Source organism: Gekko japonicus, unplaced genomic scaffold (assembly GCF_001447785.1).
Source record: "Gekko japonicus isolate JY-2015 unplaced genomic scaffold, Gekko_japonicus_V1.1 scaffold2455, whole genome shotgun sequence".
NCBI lineage: Eukaryota > Metazoa > Chordata > Lepidosauria > Squamata > Gekkonidae > Gekko > Gekko japonicus.
The window spans coordinates 79,156-98,118 of record NW_015172622.1 but is presented as its reverse complement, the minus strand read 5'-3'; the positions used below and the strand labels follow the sequence as shown (position 1 = coordinate 98,118).

Below are 18,963 nucleotides of genomic sequence, written 5' to 3'. Positions count from 1 at the left end.
GGGCGTGGCCCTGACGATCTGGGCCACGCCCCCAACGTGAGCGGCATAGCACGTCACTTCCTGTGACGTGCCGGTGGCGTGCATGTCCTGGGAGAGCTCCTGGAGCCCGGCAAGGCTCCCCTGCCGGCAAGGGTAAGTACACTTGGCAACCCTAACCAGGGTTGACCCCGCTTAGTTTCTGGGATCTGATGAGACTGGGTTAACCCAGGCTATCCAGGTCAGGGCAATGCAAAATTACATTCGCATATTGCCAATACACTAGGTATGAAATTCAGAATTTATTTATTTATTTATTTAGATTTTTGACTCACCCTCCCCTGTTTCTGCAGGCCTCAGGGTGAGTAACAACATACCAAATAAAAACAATAACGAATAAATTAAAACAGTTTAACATCAGTCAGCAACAGTCAGATGGCATGATAATATAATCTCATTAGGGACATTTAACCATATAACGACTAGGGGAAGCCCACAAAGAGAAGCGGGGGGGGAGGGACGGCTATCAGATGGAATTGCTTATCTCCTCAGTCATAAGAAAAGAGAAGTGTTAAGACTGAAGTACGGAACTTTTCTAAGGAGCTGCGGTGGCTCAAGTGGTTAAGACGCTGAACTGCAGGCTGTGGAAGGTCGGTAGTTCAGCAGTTCGAGACCTGAGTGTGCCGCATGGAGTGAGCTCCCGTCTCTGGCCCCAGCTCCTGCCAACCGAGCAGTTCGAAAGCAAGAAATTGCAAGTAGATAAATAGGTACCGCTTCGGTGGGAAGGGAACAGCGTTCTGTGCGCCTTGGTATTTAGTCATGCCGGCCACATGACCACGGAAACGCCTTCGGACAGCGCTGGCTCTTCGGCTTGGAAACGGAGATGAGCACCGCAACCCTAGAGTCGGACTCGACTGGCTTTCGAGCAAGGGAACCTTTACCTTTACCTTACGGAACATTCCTGTTTCTTACATTTGAAAACATCTGCCTTTTCCTTACCTGTGCGACCGTGCCCCGGCCCTTTCCCCATTCCTTGATTAAAATAGGGGAGAGCTGGGTGGTGGTGGAAAGTGCCGTCAAGTTACAGCTGACTTACAGTAACTCTGTAGAGTTTTGAAGGAAATAAATGAACAGAGGTGGTCTGCCACTGCCTGCCTCTGCATCGCAACCCTGGGCTTCCTTGGTGGTCTCCTGTCCAAGTACCAACTAGGGCTGACTCTACTTGGCTTCTGAGATCTGATGAGACTATGCTAACCCACACCATCTAGGCAGGGAAGGAGTTAACTATCGGCTTGATCAAAACTTCCCTGATATTATGATATATAAGACAATCGAAAATTACATGTTCCAACGTTTCATCAGGTCCCATCCCACATATACAACTTTTCCTCAGTGATCTAGTATATCTGGCCTCCATTATGGCTGAGGGTAAGGCGTTGTATCTTAATAGGGTAAAAATTCTTCTATGATTGCTGATATCTAAATATTTGATGTAAGATCTCACAACTATCTTGTTAAGTGTACTTACATCAAATACAGGGCTCCTAATCCTACTCACGTCCATCTGTCGTTCAACATCTAATATTCTTTGTTTTAGAACTGATCTAGCTGGCTGGTGGGGGGAGCCCCGCTCCCGAAAAGCCCCGTCGCACCCAGCACAATGATGTCACCTGGAGGCGATGTCATCACGCCTGGCACGTCATGCGGGGGACACGCTACCATTTGAGTAAAAACTCTATGGTGATGCCAAGGGACTCTAGGAGCCGGGCTGGAGCCCCCCACCGGGACCCAGATAAGACCTGGCAACCCCGCATGAAGGTCAGGGCAAAAATTGTGCTGGAAAGTGCTACCAAGTTGTAGCCAACCCCTGTAGGGTTTTCAAGGCAAGCGACAAACAGAGGTGACTTTCCATTGCCTGCCTTTGCGCAGCAACCCTGGACTTCCTTGTGGCCTACCAGCCATGGACTAACCAGGGCTGACTCTACTTAGCTTCCAAGATCTGACGAGACTGGGCTAGCCGCCCTGGCCTTCCAAGCCAGGGCATGGGGGAGTTGCCAGGGCCAGGATTACTGCTCCAGAGACCAAATCTGGCACGCAGGCCATCCCAAGTCTAGAGGAGGTCACCATACCACCAAAGCGCCTGCTCCCTCTCCCCGTTTCTTCTGTTTCTGAGGGTCACCTTACCTCCATATTCTTGCAGAACGTTGCGTTTGTTCCGAAGAGGATCTGGCACTGCTCGTCTGCACTGTAATGCATCCCAGGAAGTTTGTAAGGAAGCCGTACAGCATATCGGCTACGCGGGTCTGTGACCAGCAAACAGCTACTGATCTTGGACCTGCCAAGTTAAACACATATTTAAGAGAGGGAAACTCTAAATTTCTGATGCAGATTCACCCTGTGTGCCATTAAGGAGACAGGCTCTGATTGCTCCCTGCTGAAACTTAAGAGTCTTATTCATTTATTATTCACTTATATAAGTATTATTTACTTATTTACATGGGAAAGAGCAGGTAGAGAAAGAGGTACTTTTCTCCCTTTCTCACAATACAAGAACTCGTGGGAACTCCATGAAATTGCTGAGCGGTCGGGTTAGAACGGATAAAAGTAAGTCCTTCTTCACCCAAAGAGTGATTAACACTTGGAATTCACTGCCACAGGAAGTGGTGGCGGCTACAAGCATGGACGGCTTCAAAAGGGAATTAGATAAGCATATGGAGCAGAGGTCCATCAGTGGCTATTAGCCACAAGATATAGATAGGGACTCTGGAGCAAGTGATGCTCCTTCTTGGTGCTTGGGGGGGGGGTCAACAGTGGGAGGGCTTCTAATGTCCTGGCCCCACTGGTGGACCTCCTGATGGCACCTAGTATTTCTGGCCACTGTGTGACACAGAGTGTTGGGCTGGATGGGCCTTTGGCCTGATCCAACATTGGCGTCTCTTATGTTCTTATTTTCATTAAATCTATCAATTGCCCACCCTGCAAGCAGGCTCTGGGCGATTTACAGCCCATTATAAAAACATTTAAAACACAATCAGTATATATAATAATTTAAAAGTGATCCAAGATGGCAATATAATAATCCCCCTGTATCAGCCACACCACTGTCCCGCATGGCAGGGCGGGGAAGGGTACGTGGGGTCCACAGAAAGGAAAGGAAGGGTGCCACTCTTAACCGCCTGTTGCTGTCGTCAGCCAAAAGCCTGGCGGAACATCTCTGTCTTACAGGCCCCAGGTCGGGGCCAGGACCAAAAAGGCTCAGGCCCTAGTTGAGGACCACCAGACCTCCTTAGGGCTGGAGATCACCAGCAAGTTGTTACTAGCCAATTTCAGCGTTCTTTTGGGGACATATTGGATATATCTTGGGTGAATGGGGACATATCTTAGGTGAATGGGAGTTCAATTCAATATGCATATGTATCTGCCAGATTTTACAAGCTGCCACACAAAACTTCACACTAAGTGCTGAGACGAGTGAGAAGGCGAAACAGATTTTAAAGCAAAGGGTGATGGACATTGAGTGGCAGACAGACTTAGAGAGGTCACTGAGTTACCTGTCTTCAGAAAGCTCTAGATATGTCGTTTCCATCACCAAGCAATGGATAAAACCGCAGCCAATTCTTGTATTTCTGTGGTGAAACTCTGCGGACTTTTATTAGCAAATGGAATTTTTAAAGTAACCGGCTCTGCTATTTTCTGATCTGGAGGTATTCTTCGCTTCATCCTGTGTCACCCCACATTAATTGCCTTGGTCCTTTGAGCTAAACGGTTAAGGCATTGTGGGGGAACCCTTGAGTGGATGGCCACATCTGGAATTTGGAGGAGCAGTTCGTTGGCTCCCCAGATAGATCTCTCCCACTTTATCCATAAGACTCCTCACCCAAATACTCTATGGTGTTGAAGTATGGGGATGGTAAGATCAAACCCAAATTCCAAGCTGGAAATAATCCAAAATAATTTTATGAGGCGCATTCTGGCGCTCCCACAGGGGACACCAGCAGCCAGGATGCGAGCTGAGCCTGGCTTACCCTCAATAAGGGCTCGTGCACATGTTATAATCTTGAAACTTTGGAAGAGACATCAGCTACCCAATACTAGCACTTTTCTGGACGACTTATTATCCCCTTCAGGTAACGACTTACATTTGCGGGACTGGTCAATCCTAAAAGTAATCAACCCTGACTGTTCCCTGGAAGGCCAGATAATGAAACTGAAGCTCACATACTTTGGCCACCCAATGAGAAGGGAGCACTCACTGGAGAAGACCCTGATGCTGGGAAAGATTGAAGGTCAAAGAAGACGGGGACGGCAAAGGATGAGATGGTTAGACAGTGTCATCGATGCAACGAACATGAAGTTGAGCAAACTTCAGAGGATGGCGGAAGACCGGAAGGCCTGGAGGGAGCTGGTCCATGGGGTCGCAAAGAGTCGGACTCGACTGTGCGACTGAACAACAACAACAACAAATCAGTCGACAGAAATTTGGACCACGATATCCAGCATTTAAAACAGACCACTCTAGAGCCTCCTATCTGGCTCTTATTTCAATATATAGCATAAGGGCACTCACTGCTCTTCGCTTTCAGACCATGCCATCTGAGCTGTTAAAAGGACAACACCTCAAAACCCCGTATGATTAGGGTTGCCAAGTAAAAAAACCTCACCGGCAGGGGAGCCTCGCCGGGCTCTGGGAGCTCTCTCCAGATGCGCGCGCCGCCAGCACATCACAGGAAGTGACGCGCGATGTCGACCACGTTGAGGGTGTGGCCCCGATCATCGGAGGGAAAACCATAGAGTTTTCCCTCCGACGATCCGGGCCACGCCCCCAACGTGGTTGACGCGGCACTTCGGGGGGCGGAGTTCCCCCCGGGGCCCGATTCTGCGGCGGCGGAAATCGGGCCTCCAAAGCGGGGGTTTACCCGCCCCCACTTGGCAGCCCTACGTATGATCAATGTATCTGTCTGTGCGGGATTTCGGTTGAAGATCTAACACATTACATTTTAGAATGCCCTCTGTATACTGGCCCTAGAATCAAATTTCTTAACCCAGTCCTAATATTTCTTAACCCAGTCCTAGCACTGAAATAGTAACCTTTTTGCTCCCAGACGTCAATCCCACTATCTCCTATAGAATGGCACTCTACGCTCATGCTGCACGGAAGATTAGAGATAAGGCTACGGAATGACTGTACTTTCAGAATGTGCTATTTGAGAAACCTGGTTTTAAAACTTATATTCATACTTCATCTGTATATTTTAATTTCCTTTTAAATGTATTGTCAATCTTTGTACTGTTTTTTTATCTTTCATATTGTGATGGCCATTGGCTACATGCAACAAACTTTGAACTGAACTGAACCATAAGACTCCTACTGCTCTTTCAGCCAATGAAGGTGGTAGTTAATGTTCCTATATGTCTTTTTCAGTGAATTTAGTCTGACTGCAAAAGCTGGAATCAACTGGGTGCCCTGGAGAGGGAAGCGCTAAGAGCTGAAGGAAGAGAAGGAAAAAAAACTCAATGTAACTTCTCTTATGTCAGCACTGGCCGGAAGATGAAGAGAGATCTATGAAATTCAAGTTTCTCTGTGGTAATCAGACATCCCAACGGCAGGGAATGAAACATTTCCTTCAAACAGAAAGAGCTATTGAAAAGTATCCAGGCATATCTTCTATTGTCACAAACCGCTGACAGGGTTTGATTTGAAAAACAGAGGCGGACTGGGATCCTTTTCAAGAAGCTATCAAGATGCTGAAATTTGGGTATCACGGTGCTTCTGTTCTCTTGCCAGTGGATTCCTCCCCACCCCAAGGCCCCAGGTGCCAAAGATGCTGCTATCTTTTGGCCCCGGCCTTTCAAAATCCCTCACCGTCTTGCTAGGAGACAAGAGGCTGCTGTCTCCCAAGTCAAAGGCCCCACATCCTTCCAAGTCCTTACTTGAAGAACTTCTCAAGGTCGTCACGGCTGCAGGAAGACCAAGAGAGGTCGCTTGGGTTCCGGCCCTTCACCCATTCTCCAGACATGATGTGAGATCTCCCAGTGCAGGACGCGTGGTCATCGTCATGGCTCATTCCCATGCTGTCAGAGGCGAAAGACACAAAAAGCGTTTTTTTTAAAAAGCATTTCCAGGTACCCCCGGAGCTTTCCCCATTCTTTTTAAAAAGCTACAAGACACTGTTTTCATTCAGTGCTGGTAACAGTGGGAACGTTTCTAAAATGAGGCATGGTTTGTGGAGAAAAACCGCCACACGTGAACTTTTCCTTTCTCCACCGTAATACTCAGCATCACCTAGTGAAATCGATGGGCAACAGACAGACAGCATGGTTTACTGGTTAGCGTAGGAAAAGGAGGAAGGGAACAAAAACTTAACCCCTCCCCCCAAAAAAAATTAAGAACCTGAAAAGTTAAATGGATACAAATTAGAGGGCCCACTGTTAAAATCAATAAATATAACATAAATATTACAAATTATCAAAAATACATGTATTTATTATGAATTAGTTTTAAAAAAACCACTATAGGCCCAACTGTAGCCTCCATAAGAATTTCAAATTGCACAGTATGCACAATCAGGACCTCATGCGACCCTAAAACAGATGCGTTTCGGCCTACCAGCCTTCTTTAGTGGTCAAGCATAAATGGTGCACATAGGCTCAATCACTCCAATACTAATATTAATCAATATAGGACCAAGTGAAAATTACATCCTGATAAATATCAGTAACTCAAGACAAGGATGTAGTATATAGGCCTCATATGACATCGCCTTGTGCCCAAATCAGGTACATATAGCCAAAATGGTATTTTAGTTGTATACCCTCCTATTTTGGTTCAGGAAATTCAATTTTGACAGCAATATGGAGCCAGTGTAATGAAACAGTGTGCAGGGTGTTGATAATTTATAATGCTCATTAACATAATTTATTCAACAATTTGGTGAAGGCCTCCCACTTAGAATATTTCTGACTGGGATTAATTAAAAGATAGGTGCATCAATGCCCTGTTCTGGATAACCCAGATCTCATCAGAAGTAAGCAGGGTCAGCCTTGGTTAGTACTTGGATGGGAGACCACCAAGAAGAAGAAGAAGAAGACTTGGCTTTTATACCCTGCTCCTCACTACCTGAAGGAGTCTCAGAGCAGCTCACAATTGCCTTCCCTTCCTCTCTCCACAACAGACACCCTGTGAGGTAGGTGGGGCTGAGAGAGCTCTGAGAGAACTGTGAGAGACCCAAGATGGCTGCAAGTGGAGGAGTGGGGAATCAAACCCGGTTCTCTAGATTAGAGTCCATCGCTCTTAACAACTACACCACACTTAACCGCTACACCACACAAGGAAATCCAGGATTGCTATGTGGAGGCAGGCAATGGTGAACCACCGTCTCTTCCCTTGAAAACTCCATGAGAGGTGGCCAGAAGCCAGCTGCAACTTGCCCGCCAGAAAGAAAAGTCTATCTATGGCTACTAACCATGATGGTTAAACAGAATCTCCATGCCCAGAGGCACTACACGTCTAAAGCCCAGTCACGGGGGAAGAGGGAAACAGCAGGGGAGCCTATTGCCTTCAATGACCCACGTGTTGCCTTCCTAAAGACATCTGGACAGCCACTATGAGACACAGGATGGTGACTTCTTGTCAGACTCAGCAGGACTCTCATTCTGATGATCTCTTGAGTTGGACGGACCGAACTGAAGCAACATCAGGGACCCCTGGAATGGTTTGTATGGCAGGGCCCTTTCAGAAGGGCCACTCAAGGCTGCAGAAAGTAAGAAGAAAGGGGCAACACTGTCCTTCGAGGCCTGAATAAGGCTCCACCCTCCAGGCATCCCCTTGGTTCCTTCAGGGCCTGGCTGTAAGTTTATTTCATTTATATCCCTCCAGTTTGGTGTAGTGGTTAAGTGCGTGGACTCTAATCTGGGAGAACCGGGTTTGATTCCCCACTCCTCCACTTGCACCTGCTGATGTGACCTTGGGTCAGTCACAAGCTCTGGCACAGCTGTCCTTGAAAAAGAGCAGTTTCTGTCAAGAGCTCCGTGTGCGTACTCTAATCTGGGAGAACCGAGTTTGATTCCCCACTCCTCCACTTGCACCTGCTGATGTGACCTTGGGGCAGTCAAGGGTGGGGGATAAATCCAATCTCCTCCTCCTCCTCCTCCTCCTCCTCCTCCTCCTCCTTTCTCCGCACGGTGACCCAAAATGGCTCATGTTGTTCTCCTTTCTCCCATTTCACCCTCACAACAGCCCTGTGAGGCAGGTTGGGCGGAGGGTATGCGACGGGACCATGATCACCCAGCAAGCTTCCATGGCAGGATGAGGATTCAAACCCAGAGGGTGCGTTCAGACAGGACATTTATGGCGGTATAGATGCCGGTTGGAATCGGTGTACTTACGGGCGATCACACGGCGAACATCTGCCTTCCGTCCCTAACGGTTGCAAACAGCTTTAAACCGTTGTATTCTGCTACTAGGTCCCCAAGTGGTGGTATCCTGAGTGCACCGGTTCCAACCGCATTATCCCCGTCTGATCGCTCTCCGCCGGTGTCTAGCCACTTCCGTTCAGAAACCCGAGGCTTCCGCTTTTCGGACGCCTTTTTTTTTTTTAAGCCTCCTCGATGTGCGCTTGGGCGAACCTTCGCCCCGGCGTTTGTAAAACAAACAAACAAAAAAGGTGCCTAGTGTAAGGCTTTAGATGAGTCCGGGACCTCACGGAGGCCAGTTTCAGAGTAAAAATTTAAAGGGACGTCTTCGCTTCAAGGCATGCTTTCCGGGTTGGGTTGTTCTGCGCCTGCGCAAAGATCTTCATTATAAGGACGCCTGCCTATGCGCATGTGCAAACGGTGTAAAAAAAAAAAAAACACGCCGATGTGCTCTACTGAGCGCCTGAGGTGTAGATGGGCATATCGCGATGTGCTGTGCAGTCGGGAGGTAAGTGTGATCGCGTTTCTTCTGGATCAAACTGCTCCAGTTCCAACCGGAGCAGTTTATGCCGGCTAAAATGCCCCGTCTGAACGCACGCAGAGTCTCCTAGATCCTAGTCTGACACTCTAACCATGACACCACTCTGGCTACTGGGTCAGGCCTAGTTCTTTGCCTGGCCTTGCTGCTACAGCTCTTTCTTAGGCACCTCTCTAGCTTCCCTTCCTCATCCGCCTGCACGTGGTGTGCTCCGTTCCAGTCCCCTGCCTTCACTGCCACATCTGGGCTGTCCTTCAAGCAGAACCGCCTCGGTTCTCCGCTCCGAGTCTGGTCCTGACCCTGCTGCAAAGTTGCCTATTCGGCTCCTCCTGTGCCACGGCCAGAACGGATCAAAGACCACGCTGCCTGCCCTCTGCTTTCTCCAAAAACACGACTCTGGTTTTTTCCAGCACTCCACACACACGGTAACACCACTGAAGCCGGTGAAACCAAGGGCTGCTGTCTGTCATTGCTGGCTTAATGGGAAGGAGCCCTTTCAGCTTCAGCCAGGTAAGTAACCTGACCCGGAGGTCCACGGCTAATAGCCGGCAATCACAAGGCACAAAAGGGACAGCGGCCTCAAACGGCTCTATATAAAGGCCAGCAGACAATGCCAAGCTCTGTTCTCATGGGAGTGCCAGATTCAAACGCAATTTTGTTGTTCAGTCGCACAGTCGAGTCCGACTCTTCGCGACCCCATGGACTAGATCCCGCCAGGCCCTCCTGTCTTCCGCCGTCCTCTGAAGTTTGCTCAGTTTCATGTTCGTTGCATCGATGACACTGTCTAACCATCTCATCCTTTGCCGTCCCCGTCTTCTTTGACCTTCAATCTTTCCCAGCATCAGGGTCTTCTCCAGGGAGGGCTCCCTTCTCATTGGGTGGCCAAAGTATTTGAGCTTCAGTGTCATTATCTGGCCTTCCAGGGAACAGTCAGGGTTGATTTCTTTTAGGATTGACTGATTAGATCTCCTTGCAGTCCAAGGGACTCTCAAGAGTCTTCTCCAGCACCATAGTTCAAAAGAATCTATTCTTCGGCACTCGGCCTTCCTTATAGTCCAACGCTCGCAGCCATACATGACTACTGGGAATACCATTGCTTTGACCATGCGGACTTTTGTTGGCAGGGTGATGTCTCTACTTTTTATCATGCTGTTGAGGTTCGCCATCGCTTTCCTCCCAAGGAGCAGGCGTCTTTTAATTTCATGGCTGCAGTCACAGTCTGCGGTGATCTGAGATCCCAGGAACGTGAAGTCTGTCTCTACTTCCACGACTTCCCCTTCTATTTGCCCAGGAGTGATGGGGCCGGATGCCATGATCTTAGTTTTTTTGATGTTGAGCTTGATGATCCAGGTACAATGGTTCAGTCTAAAACCTGCCTTTCAGTCCTACACTCCCATCAGCTAGGTGGAAAGACAAAAACTGTTACATGTAGGGCCCCACCTGGAGTTTGGCAACCCAAGTTACAGCAACCAGCCCACAACAGGCAGGGAATCTCCTCCTCTTATTTTCTTAGTTGTTTTATTTCCACTTCAGCACATAGAGCGACTAGCCAAAGGTCACCCAGTGAACTTCACGGCTCACCGAGGATTTGAACCCGGACCCTTCTTGTCCCATGCTCCCGCCTCTGTGCCGTGCTCAGGCCTCCCGGCCACAAGGCCACTGTAAATGTGGAAATCGATAGCACTAATTAAACAGCAAGGCTCAGACAGATCGGAGGCCGTCGCTTGTCCTTCACACCTGCAAATCTCTGTGGCTCCAGGCAGCCCGGCACTGGTCTTCGTCTCTCCTATCATGTTACACGCATATCTAGAGGACAGCTAGGATGAGTGCAAGCCTGCCCCAACTCGTGACACCCCCCAAGCTTGACAGCCATGGGCCCAACAGGGTCTAGAGTCTCAGGCAACTGCGGCTTTTCACAAATAAAAAGCCACACATGGGTTGAAATTCAGAGCAAGACATCAACAAAGACTCCATATGAGAAACCCACCTGCACAACTGAAACTACACAACTTCACATGACTGATCATGGACTTGCGGATCAACAATCCACAACTGTCCCACAGCCGAAGGGTTCCGCGAGTCCCTCAAAGAGGAAAGGGCACACGCAAGGTCTCACAGTGAAGTGGGTAATGTACACGAGAGTAACCTGTGTGCTTGTTCTAGTGCAGTGATGTCCAGAGGTCATTTCGGGGGGGAACGTGTGGGAACGCAGTTTCCCCGGGTGAGGTGCAGGGGGGCGGGGCACATGATGAAGCCCCGCCCCCTGCTTCCGGCCCTCATTCAGCCAGGAGGAGGCAGGAGAAGAGGGAGGGTAAGTTGCTTCCTCCCCGCCTCTCCCCACCCCTGCCTGCCTGGGGCCAGGGAGGGCCTTGGCGGGGCTTCCTCGCACTCCCGCTGGCCTTGCAGGTCCACCGCCGGGCCCCTGATGTCAGGGGGTGTGGCATATGCTAATGAGTTATGCTAATGAGTTCCCCTAGCTCTTTTTCTATGAAATGACCCCTGGTGATGTCAATCTGTGCCTGATTCGCCCTTGGTGTAAATCTGTGCCTGATTCATTAGCAGCTGTTCCCCGTTCTCATTCTGTCTGTAAGGCAATTCTACCCACCCCTTTTTGCCATCGAATTCTGGCCGAATTATGGTGACCCCAATAGTGTTTTCAAGGCGAGAGATGTTCAGAGGCGGCTTGCCATTGCCTGCCTCTGCACTGAAACCTTGGTATTCCTTGGTGGTCTCCCATCCAGATACTGGTCAGGGCCAACCCTGCTTAGCTTCTGAGACCTGACAAGATTGGGCTAGCCTGGGCTATACAGGTCAAGGCAAAAAACAAAGTAATCAAGGCCTGACCCAACCTTCACATCCGAGTTTTTCTAGCACGGTGTCGTGGTTAAGAGTGACAGGCTAAGATCTGGGATGCTCAAGGTGAAATGCCCACTCTGCCAAGGAAGCTTGTTTGGACTAATCACATAGTCTCAGCCTCCCCTCCCCTCCCTCCTCTGGCCCCAATCCCAAAGGCAAGCTCTCGAGGCTGCACAGCTCACGTAACAACACTTTTGTGTGATGTGTGTTGCTGCACATGCCTTTCCTCGTAAAAGAGGGGGAGGGATTTCAAGCCACTTGCAAAGGTGTGTCTCTCTGTCTCTCACTTGCTTTCATGCCCCAAAGGCAAAAAACAACAGCAACAAAAAAAGGCCTTGCACTTGCCTCCAATGTTCCCTCTAAGCTGTGGAGTCCTGTGAGCAGAAATTCTACTTTGTGAGCTACTGGCATTAAAGCTGTGAGCGAGCGATTTGGCCACAGCATAAATTAGTTTGCTCTGGAGCCCTCCTTCCTGAGCTAAGGCAAAAATGTGTGAGCTGGAAGCTAAAAAACTGTGAGCTAGCTCACACTAACTCCCCTTAGAGGGAACACTGCTTGCCTCTGCGCTTTAGTTTGGGATGGCTCAGTTCAATTAGTCTAAATATTCTCACAGCTGTGCATTTCATTAGGACACTGCTAACTGAGGCTGGTGGCTGAAACTTGCTGGGTTAAAACAAACAAACAGACAAACACAAGGATCTCACCATAAATTTAGAAAAAAATTCCCACTCATCTCCCCTTGGAACATTCCCAAAAACCACATGCATAAATAGCTTTCCAGAGATCCCAGTTCTGACCTTTTCTTGTCCAACGTACGCCCATCCCTCCTCTCAACCCTTTCGGAGAAGCTGAGCTTAAAGGTAATGGTCTTGGATAGCCCCATCGAGAATTCCCTAAAATAGACCATATGGCTTGGGGGTGGGGCGGTTAAGCAAAAGTCTAGGGCCGGAAAATCCTAATGAATTCTTGCTTCCTGCTGCCGGCCATTCATCTTTTTGCACTAGCTGTTTCTCAGCTGACCTGAACACCAGGGGTAGCCGAAGAACTGGAACGTTAGCCCCAGGGCAGCTGCTAGCTACACAGTGCAGAATTCACACACAAGAGTGAAAGGTGGTCTTTCACTTTTCTTGGGCATTTATCCATGTTGTTACTCTGGGGTACAAAAGCAGCAAGGAAACAGCCTTAAAATCAGACAGATTCAGGTGGGTAGCTGTGTTGGTCTGAAGGAGCAGTGGCACCTTTAAAGCAGAGTTCGGTGGCACCTGGGTATAAGCTTTTGTGTGTAGATGCACTACCAGGGCCTCAGAGCAAGGTCTTTCCCACCACCTACTACCTGATTCTTTTGACTGGAGATGCTGGGGATTGAACCTGGGACCTTCTGCATGCCAAGCAGATGTTCTACCACTGAGCCAGGGCCTCAGAGCGAGGTCTTCCCCATCAACTACTACCTGATCCGTTAGCAATAGAAAAGAGCAAGTCTGATTTCGCACAAGGAGCTGCGCCGCCGCACCTCTCTTTGCCCCGTTTCCATCGATCAATTTCCCTCTCGAAGACGCACCACCACATTTTGACCCGCGGGGGCTTCGCCCGATTTTCCCCGTGGTTTCATGATCCTCAAAAAACAGGATCATGAAACCGCAGGGAAAATCGGGCGAAGCCACGGGTCAAAATGTGGCCATGTGGCTTCGAGTGGGAAACTGACCAATGGAAGCGGGGCAAAGGGAGGCGTGATGGGGGCGCAGCTCCTTGTGCAAAATCAGCCAAAGAGTGCAGTAGTACCTTAAAGACTAACAAAACGCATGGCAGGGTATGAGCTTCTGTGAGTCACTGCTCACGAATCACAAAACCTCCTCCCCTGCCACATATTTTGTTAGCCTTTAATTTGCTATTGGACTCTTGATCTTTTCCGCTGCTACAGACAGACTTAACACAACTACTGCTACCTGATCCTTGTAACTGGAGATGCCAGAGATTGAACCTGGGGCCTTCTGCATGCAAAGCAGGTGCTCTGCAACTGAGCCATGGCCCCTCTTCTACACAAGGAGAAGATAACTCAATCCAGGGCTTTTTTTTTGTAGAAAAAGCCCAGCAGGAACTCATTAGCATAATAGGCCACACCCAACAGCAGAAACTCATTAGCATATTAGGCTACACCCTGACATCACATCTCATTAGCATATCAGGCCACACCCATGCCTTCCTTTGGCTTGCCTGGGCAAGCCCCCCCCCCCTTGAAGGGAAGGGAAGGCAGTTTAAACTGCCTTCCCTTGGCTTGCCCGGGCGCCCCGCAGCTGCGGGGAGCCCTGGCAAGCCGGCCCTCGGACAGACCAGGGAAGGCATGGGGAGGCATTTAATGTCTCCCCGATCCTTCCAGGAGCCCCCTGGGCCACCCACCTCAGAGTCACTGGCGGGGGGGGGGTCCCTCTCCAGGCTTTTCCTCTGTAGCCATGCATGTGCAGAGGTTTTGGCTGCAGTGGGCGTGGGCAACTCGGAAGCCAGCCGGAACTCCGTTCCTGTGCGTTCCTGCCCCAAAATAGCCCTGACTCAATCTATCACTGAGCCATGGCCCCTCTAACACACAGGTCTTCTCAGGCTCCCTTATAACATAAGCATATACAACAATGCTCAAACTTACTGAATTTATGTAATTAATTTACAGACCATAAATTCAAGGGGTGAATAGTGGCACAGTGGTTGGAGTGCCACACTAGGATCCGGGAGACCCAAGTTTAAATCCCTGCGGTGCCTTGGAAGCTTGCTGGGTGGCCTCAGGTCACCTATACACTCTAAGCCAAACCTACCTCACAGGGTTGTTGTGAGGATAAAAGGGAGTTGAGAAGAATGGCATAAGCCACTTTGAGTTCCCTTTGGGGAGAAAGTATATGAGTGTATCCAGCCACAGATTTAAGCTTTTTTCAGCAGAGAAGTTGGAGCTGGTTTAATGCCATACCGTGCTTGCAGAGGCCCAGCGCCCAATCTAACACAGTTGGCCAATAAACAGCTTAAATCAGCCTTCCCAACACTTATGACGACAACAATCTTCCTGATAAATTCAGAAACCATAACTAACTCCTTTTTCTTATGTCCGATTAAAATCATACTCCCCCCCCCCGCACCACCACTTCCCATCCAATACCACAAAGGCAATTGTCCCGCCCCGATAAAATATTTATGGCAAGCAGTGTTGAAAACGTCCACTTCTTCAGGCCCCCGTGCCAAGCAAGTCTGAAGGTTTTACCTTAAAATAGCTTCCCGTAGAAAAGAGGGAGACAAGGAACTTCACAAGCTCCACCTAGGAGATGTCCTGCGGTCAAGCCCGGAGCCAAGTATGATGCAAATCTGAACCTGCCTTTTCAAGGCAGAAAGCCCTGCATAACCTTATCACACTCCCCCCCCCCCGACCCATTCTCCAATCCCTCGTGTAGACGAATGTTAGGAATTTTTATTGGTGTTTCATACTCAAAACTGCATCGCTGGAGGGGTGCCAGGGCCTGAACTGATTCAATATGTTAAAGCGTTCCGGCTCTGAAAGACCGATTCCTGCCAAATCTTCAGGCACCTAAGTGAGACCGAAGAAGCGATGGAGGCGAGAGCTGGTCCAAGGAACCTGGGTCTGAGGTCACAGCTCTGTGGTATCGGGCTGGGACCTAGTTCAGCCAAGATTGTGCATGTTCGGATATTCAGCCCCCCTCCCCCAAAAGCCGGGGAGGTATATAACACTGGACTTTGTGATTGGCATGTAATACGAGGCTTCTCGGGTTTACGAAGAGCGTGGTCTTCTCTCGGTCTGGTAAACAGGGGTGGCTTGCCAGGCCTCCTGCTATGGTGGGAGACCTCCTGCCACTAACCCTATCTTTGACTGGAGGCAGGAGAACAAGAAACAACAACAAAAAATTACCCATCAGGCTGACAGTGTGACATCACTTACGGGAGTCTGTGGGGCAGATATTGGGGTGGGGGGTCTGTCAGAGATGCATGATGTCACTTCTGGGGAACCTCCAGAAGTGGCGTCAGTAGGCTTGCCAAGTCCCCCCGGGGATGGGGAAACCCCCGCTCTAGAGGCCCGTTCCTCGCCGCCAGCGGATCGGGCCCCGGGGGGAACTCCACCCCGACGTGCAGGTTACCCGGAAGTGACGCTACCACGCCGGGCACGCGGCCACGGTCATCCGAGAGAAAATTCTATGGGAGTCGCCCGCTGGCGGCTCTATTACCACTTGGCAACTCTAGGCGTCAGTCCTATCAATTGCCAAAAACTCTATGGTAAAAACCATAGTTTCTGGCAATTCCTCATGAGACTGACGTCACTGCTGGGTTTCCCCCCAGCAATGACGCCATGCTCTCGGCCCAGTGGGATTCTGGTAGATTTCCAGGGCCCACCTGGAGGTTGGGAATCCTACCTGGAGGCTGGCGGCTCAAGTGACTCCCTACAATGGTGAGATAAAAGGACGGCAGAATAGTTTTAAAACTATCAGACCTCACTTTCATCCTTTTGCGTAGCCTCTTCGTAGGCATTCTCATGGACGCCATTTCAACTAGGCCAGGCCTTGGCCTATTTCTTCCCTGCCATTTCTAGGCATTCCAAGTCAAGTCTCTTGCCTTCCTAAAGATTCCCCATTCCAAAAATCAACTATTTCCCAAGTCTTCTTCTCCGCCAACATGCGCTACTGCGCACCTAGTGTGAACGCCCGGGAGCGATGTGTTGCGCTGTGAGGGAGGTGAGTGTGACCGCGCTTGCCCCGGATCAAATTACTCCACTTGGAACCAGAGCAGTTTAAACCGCTCCCGGCAGGCCGTCTGACCGCACCCAGTGACTTTCTGGAGCTTGCATATGTTTCAATGAACTTATCACTGCCAAGAGAGAGCTGTTGAGTGTAACTGGACTGGGGGGTCTGACACCCTGGCATATGACATCCCAACTCCGATGTAATCCAACAAACGTAACACAAACCCATTCACCATCAGCAAAATCCCTTGCCTCCAGAAGTGTAGAAATGGTGGTGGTGGTGGAAAGTGCCATCAAGCCGCAGCTGGTGACCCCATACAGTTTTCAGAGAGCCAGTTTGGTGTCGTGGTTAAGTGGGCGGACTCTAATCTGGGAGAACCGGGTTTGATTCCCCACTCCTCCACCTACAGCTCCTGGATGACCTTGGGCAAGCCATAGTTCTGTCAGAGCTGTTCTCTCAAGGACAGTTCTGGAAAGAGCTCTCTCAGCCCCACCGACCACACAGGGTGTCTGTTGTGGGGAGGGGAAAGGAGTTTGTAAGCCGCTCTGAGACTCCGAGTGAAGGGTGGGGTAGAAACCCAATCTCATCCTCCTCCTCGGCAAGAGATGATTCAGTATTGCCTGCCTCTGTGTAGAAACCCTGGACTTCCAGGGGCATTGTCAGCAAGCTGCCAATTGATATTTTGGGTTCTGATCATGTTTTCTGTATGCTATCAATTATAATGCACTTGATGTCTTCCCCCCCTCACTGGTCAGCGCTTCAGCATTCATGCGCATGCCTAGACACTGCCTGCTTGCAAGAAGTTATTTACTGCTCTGTTATCTATCTCAAGGTCACAGGTGTTGGAGTGGAGTCCTCTGTGCTTCATTTTAATGAGATGAAACTGTGAGAACTGCTTCGTAGTAAAAACAACCTGGACGTTTGTATCCCAGGAAAATAGCCGCGCAAAAGAGACTTTTGGCTCGAGCGGGAATTATAACCATTGGCTGTAACCATTTTGAATTTGCTTTACGCTTCCTCTTCCCTGGGGTTCCTGGTTATTCTGAACAGAGAAAAACTGTTCAGTGATTCATGTCTATCAATAAAAGTTATCCTTTTCTATAAGAGTGACTACGTTGAATTCGTGAACCCTGACAGGCAGGCCTGCTTAGCTTCCGAGTTCTGATGAGATCAGGCTGGCTTGGGCCATGCAGATCAGGAACTTGGTCCAAAACTGTAAGGGGTGCCATTTCAGTTGTGTCTGTTCCCCAAAAACTTTGTCTAACCATTGACGGTGTTTCAACTTTGACTTCAAGGGGGGGAAATAAATAAAAAAGAGACGAGATTCCCGCTGACAGCCCTTCTGACTTCCCAGCTTTCCATTATTGCTCATATTGGAGCAGCTGTGAAAGATCATTCATAATCCTGGGGCCATTTGGCTGGGCCGTTCCAGAAACTATTTGGGACGTACACTGCACAGTCTCCTCTGCTTTCTCCACAAGGAGAAGACGACAGACAGAAACTGCAGATGATGGGCTCGGTATCAAAGCAACCCAGAAATCATGTGGACAAACTAATTCTAAAATGTACTTTTCAGTACTCCCGCTAACTCCAAAACTAATAAATTCGAGTTATTAAGTTATTATCTTTTTTTAAAAATGAAATAAGCTATTTGAAAATATATATATATATGTTTCAAAAATATTTGGCTGAACATCTTATTACAAGAAAAATCAGAGTGGAAGAAATGGAAGGGGGGGAGTCTTATCTTCAGATACATTCCAGCGGGTATTAAGTAGTGAGTGAGAGAGAGAGAGAACTAGAACTAGAACGAACTTCACAAACACTGGCTTAGCTCAAAACAGCTACTTGAGGTATCATACCCCAAAATTTGGATATGCCCACTGGAACTTTTTTGATTGTGACCCGTTAAACAGCCGATTCTCGGTGCTGTTATCACAAACCGCCTCTGGGATTTCCCCATAGTTTCTCAAGCAGTTTGCCACATGACAGGAGGGACCGCTGTTTTTGGAAACCGAGCCATGCAGAACTAGTTGCAAAGTTCTTTGGATCCTGGCCATTTTGTCCATTCCCTGTTTTCCTGCCCACCGACCCTTAGCGATGCACCTCATAAGCAAAAGTCCTGGGAACCTCTGTTTCAGGATTGCCTGCTTGAATGTATGAAGCTGCCTTATGCCGAGTCAGACCATCGGCCTCTCCAGTCTTGCCTGCTCGGACTGGCAGCCGCTCTCCAGGGTCTCAGGAGGCGGCCTTTCACATCACCTACTGCCTGGGTCCTCTGAACTGCTCTGCCACTGAGCCGCAACACCTTCCCCAAAACTAGTAACCACTTTCCATAAATGGAAGTAATAAAGAGACTATCCCAAAACTGGATTTGAAAGAGAACAGACATGTTCCTAGGGTGCAGTCCCTGAACAACAGAGGAAGCAGAGCTGAACAGTACATCCACAGCTTATG

At 49.2% G+C, this 18,963-nt stretch overlaps 1 protein-coding gene across 1 annotated transcript in view; it reads right to left on the bottom strand.

Annotated features, from left to right (window-relative positions):
* ADAMTS17 (ADAM metallopeptidase with thrombospondin type 1 motif 17) overlaps positions 1–18,963 on the bottom strand; it is a 180,222-nt gene that overhangs the window by 143,816 nt on the left and 17,443 nt on the right. Inside the window, exons 2-3 of the mRNA XM_015421670.1 lie at positions 5,908–6,048; positions 2,161–2,311 (exon numbers count right to left, since the gene is read on the bottom strand). Of these exons, the coding sequence (XP_015277156.1) occupies positions 2,161–2,311; positions 5,908–6,048 (292 nt within the window). The remainder of the gene's footprint in view (positions 1–2,160; positions 2,312–5,907; positions 6,049–18,963) is intronic.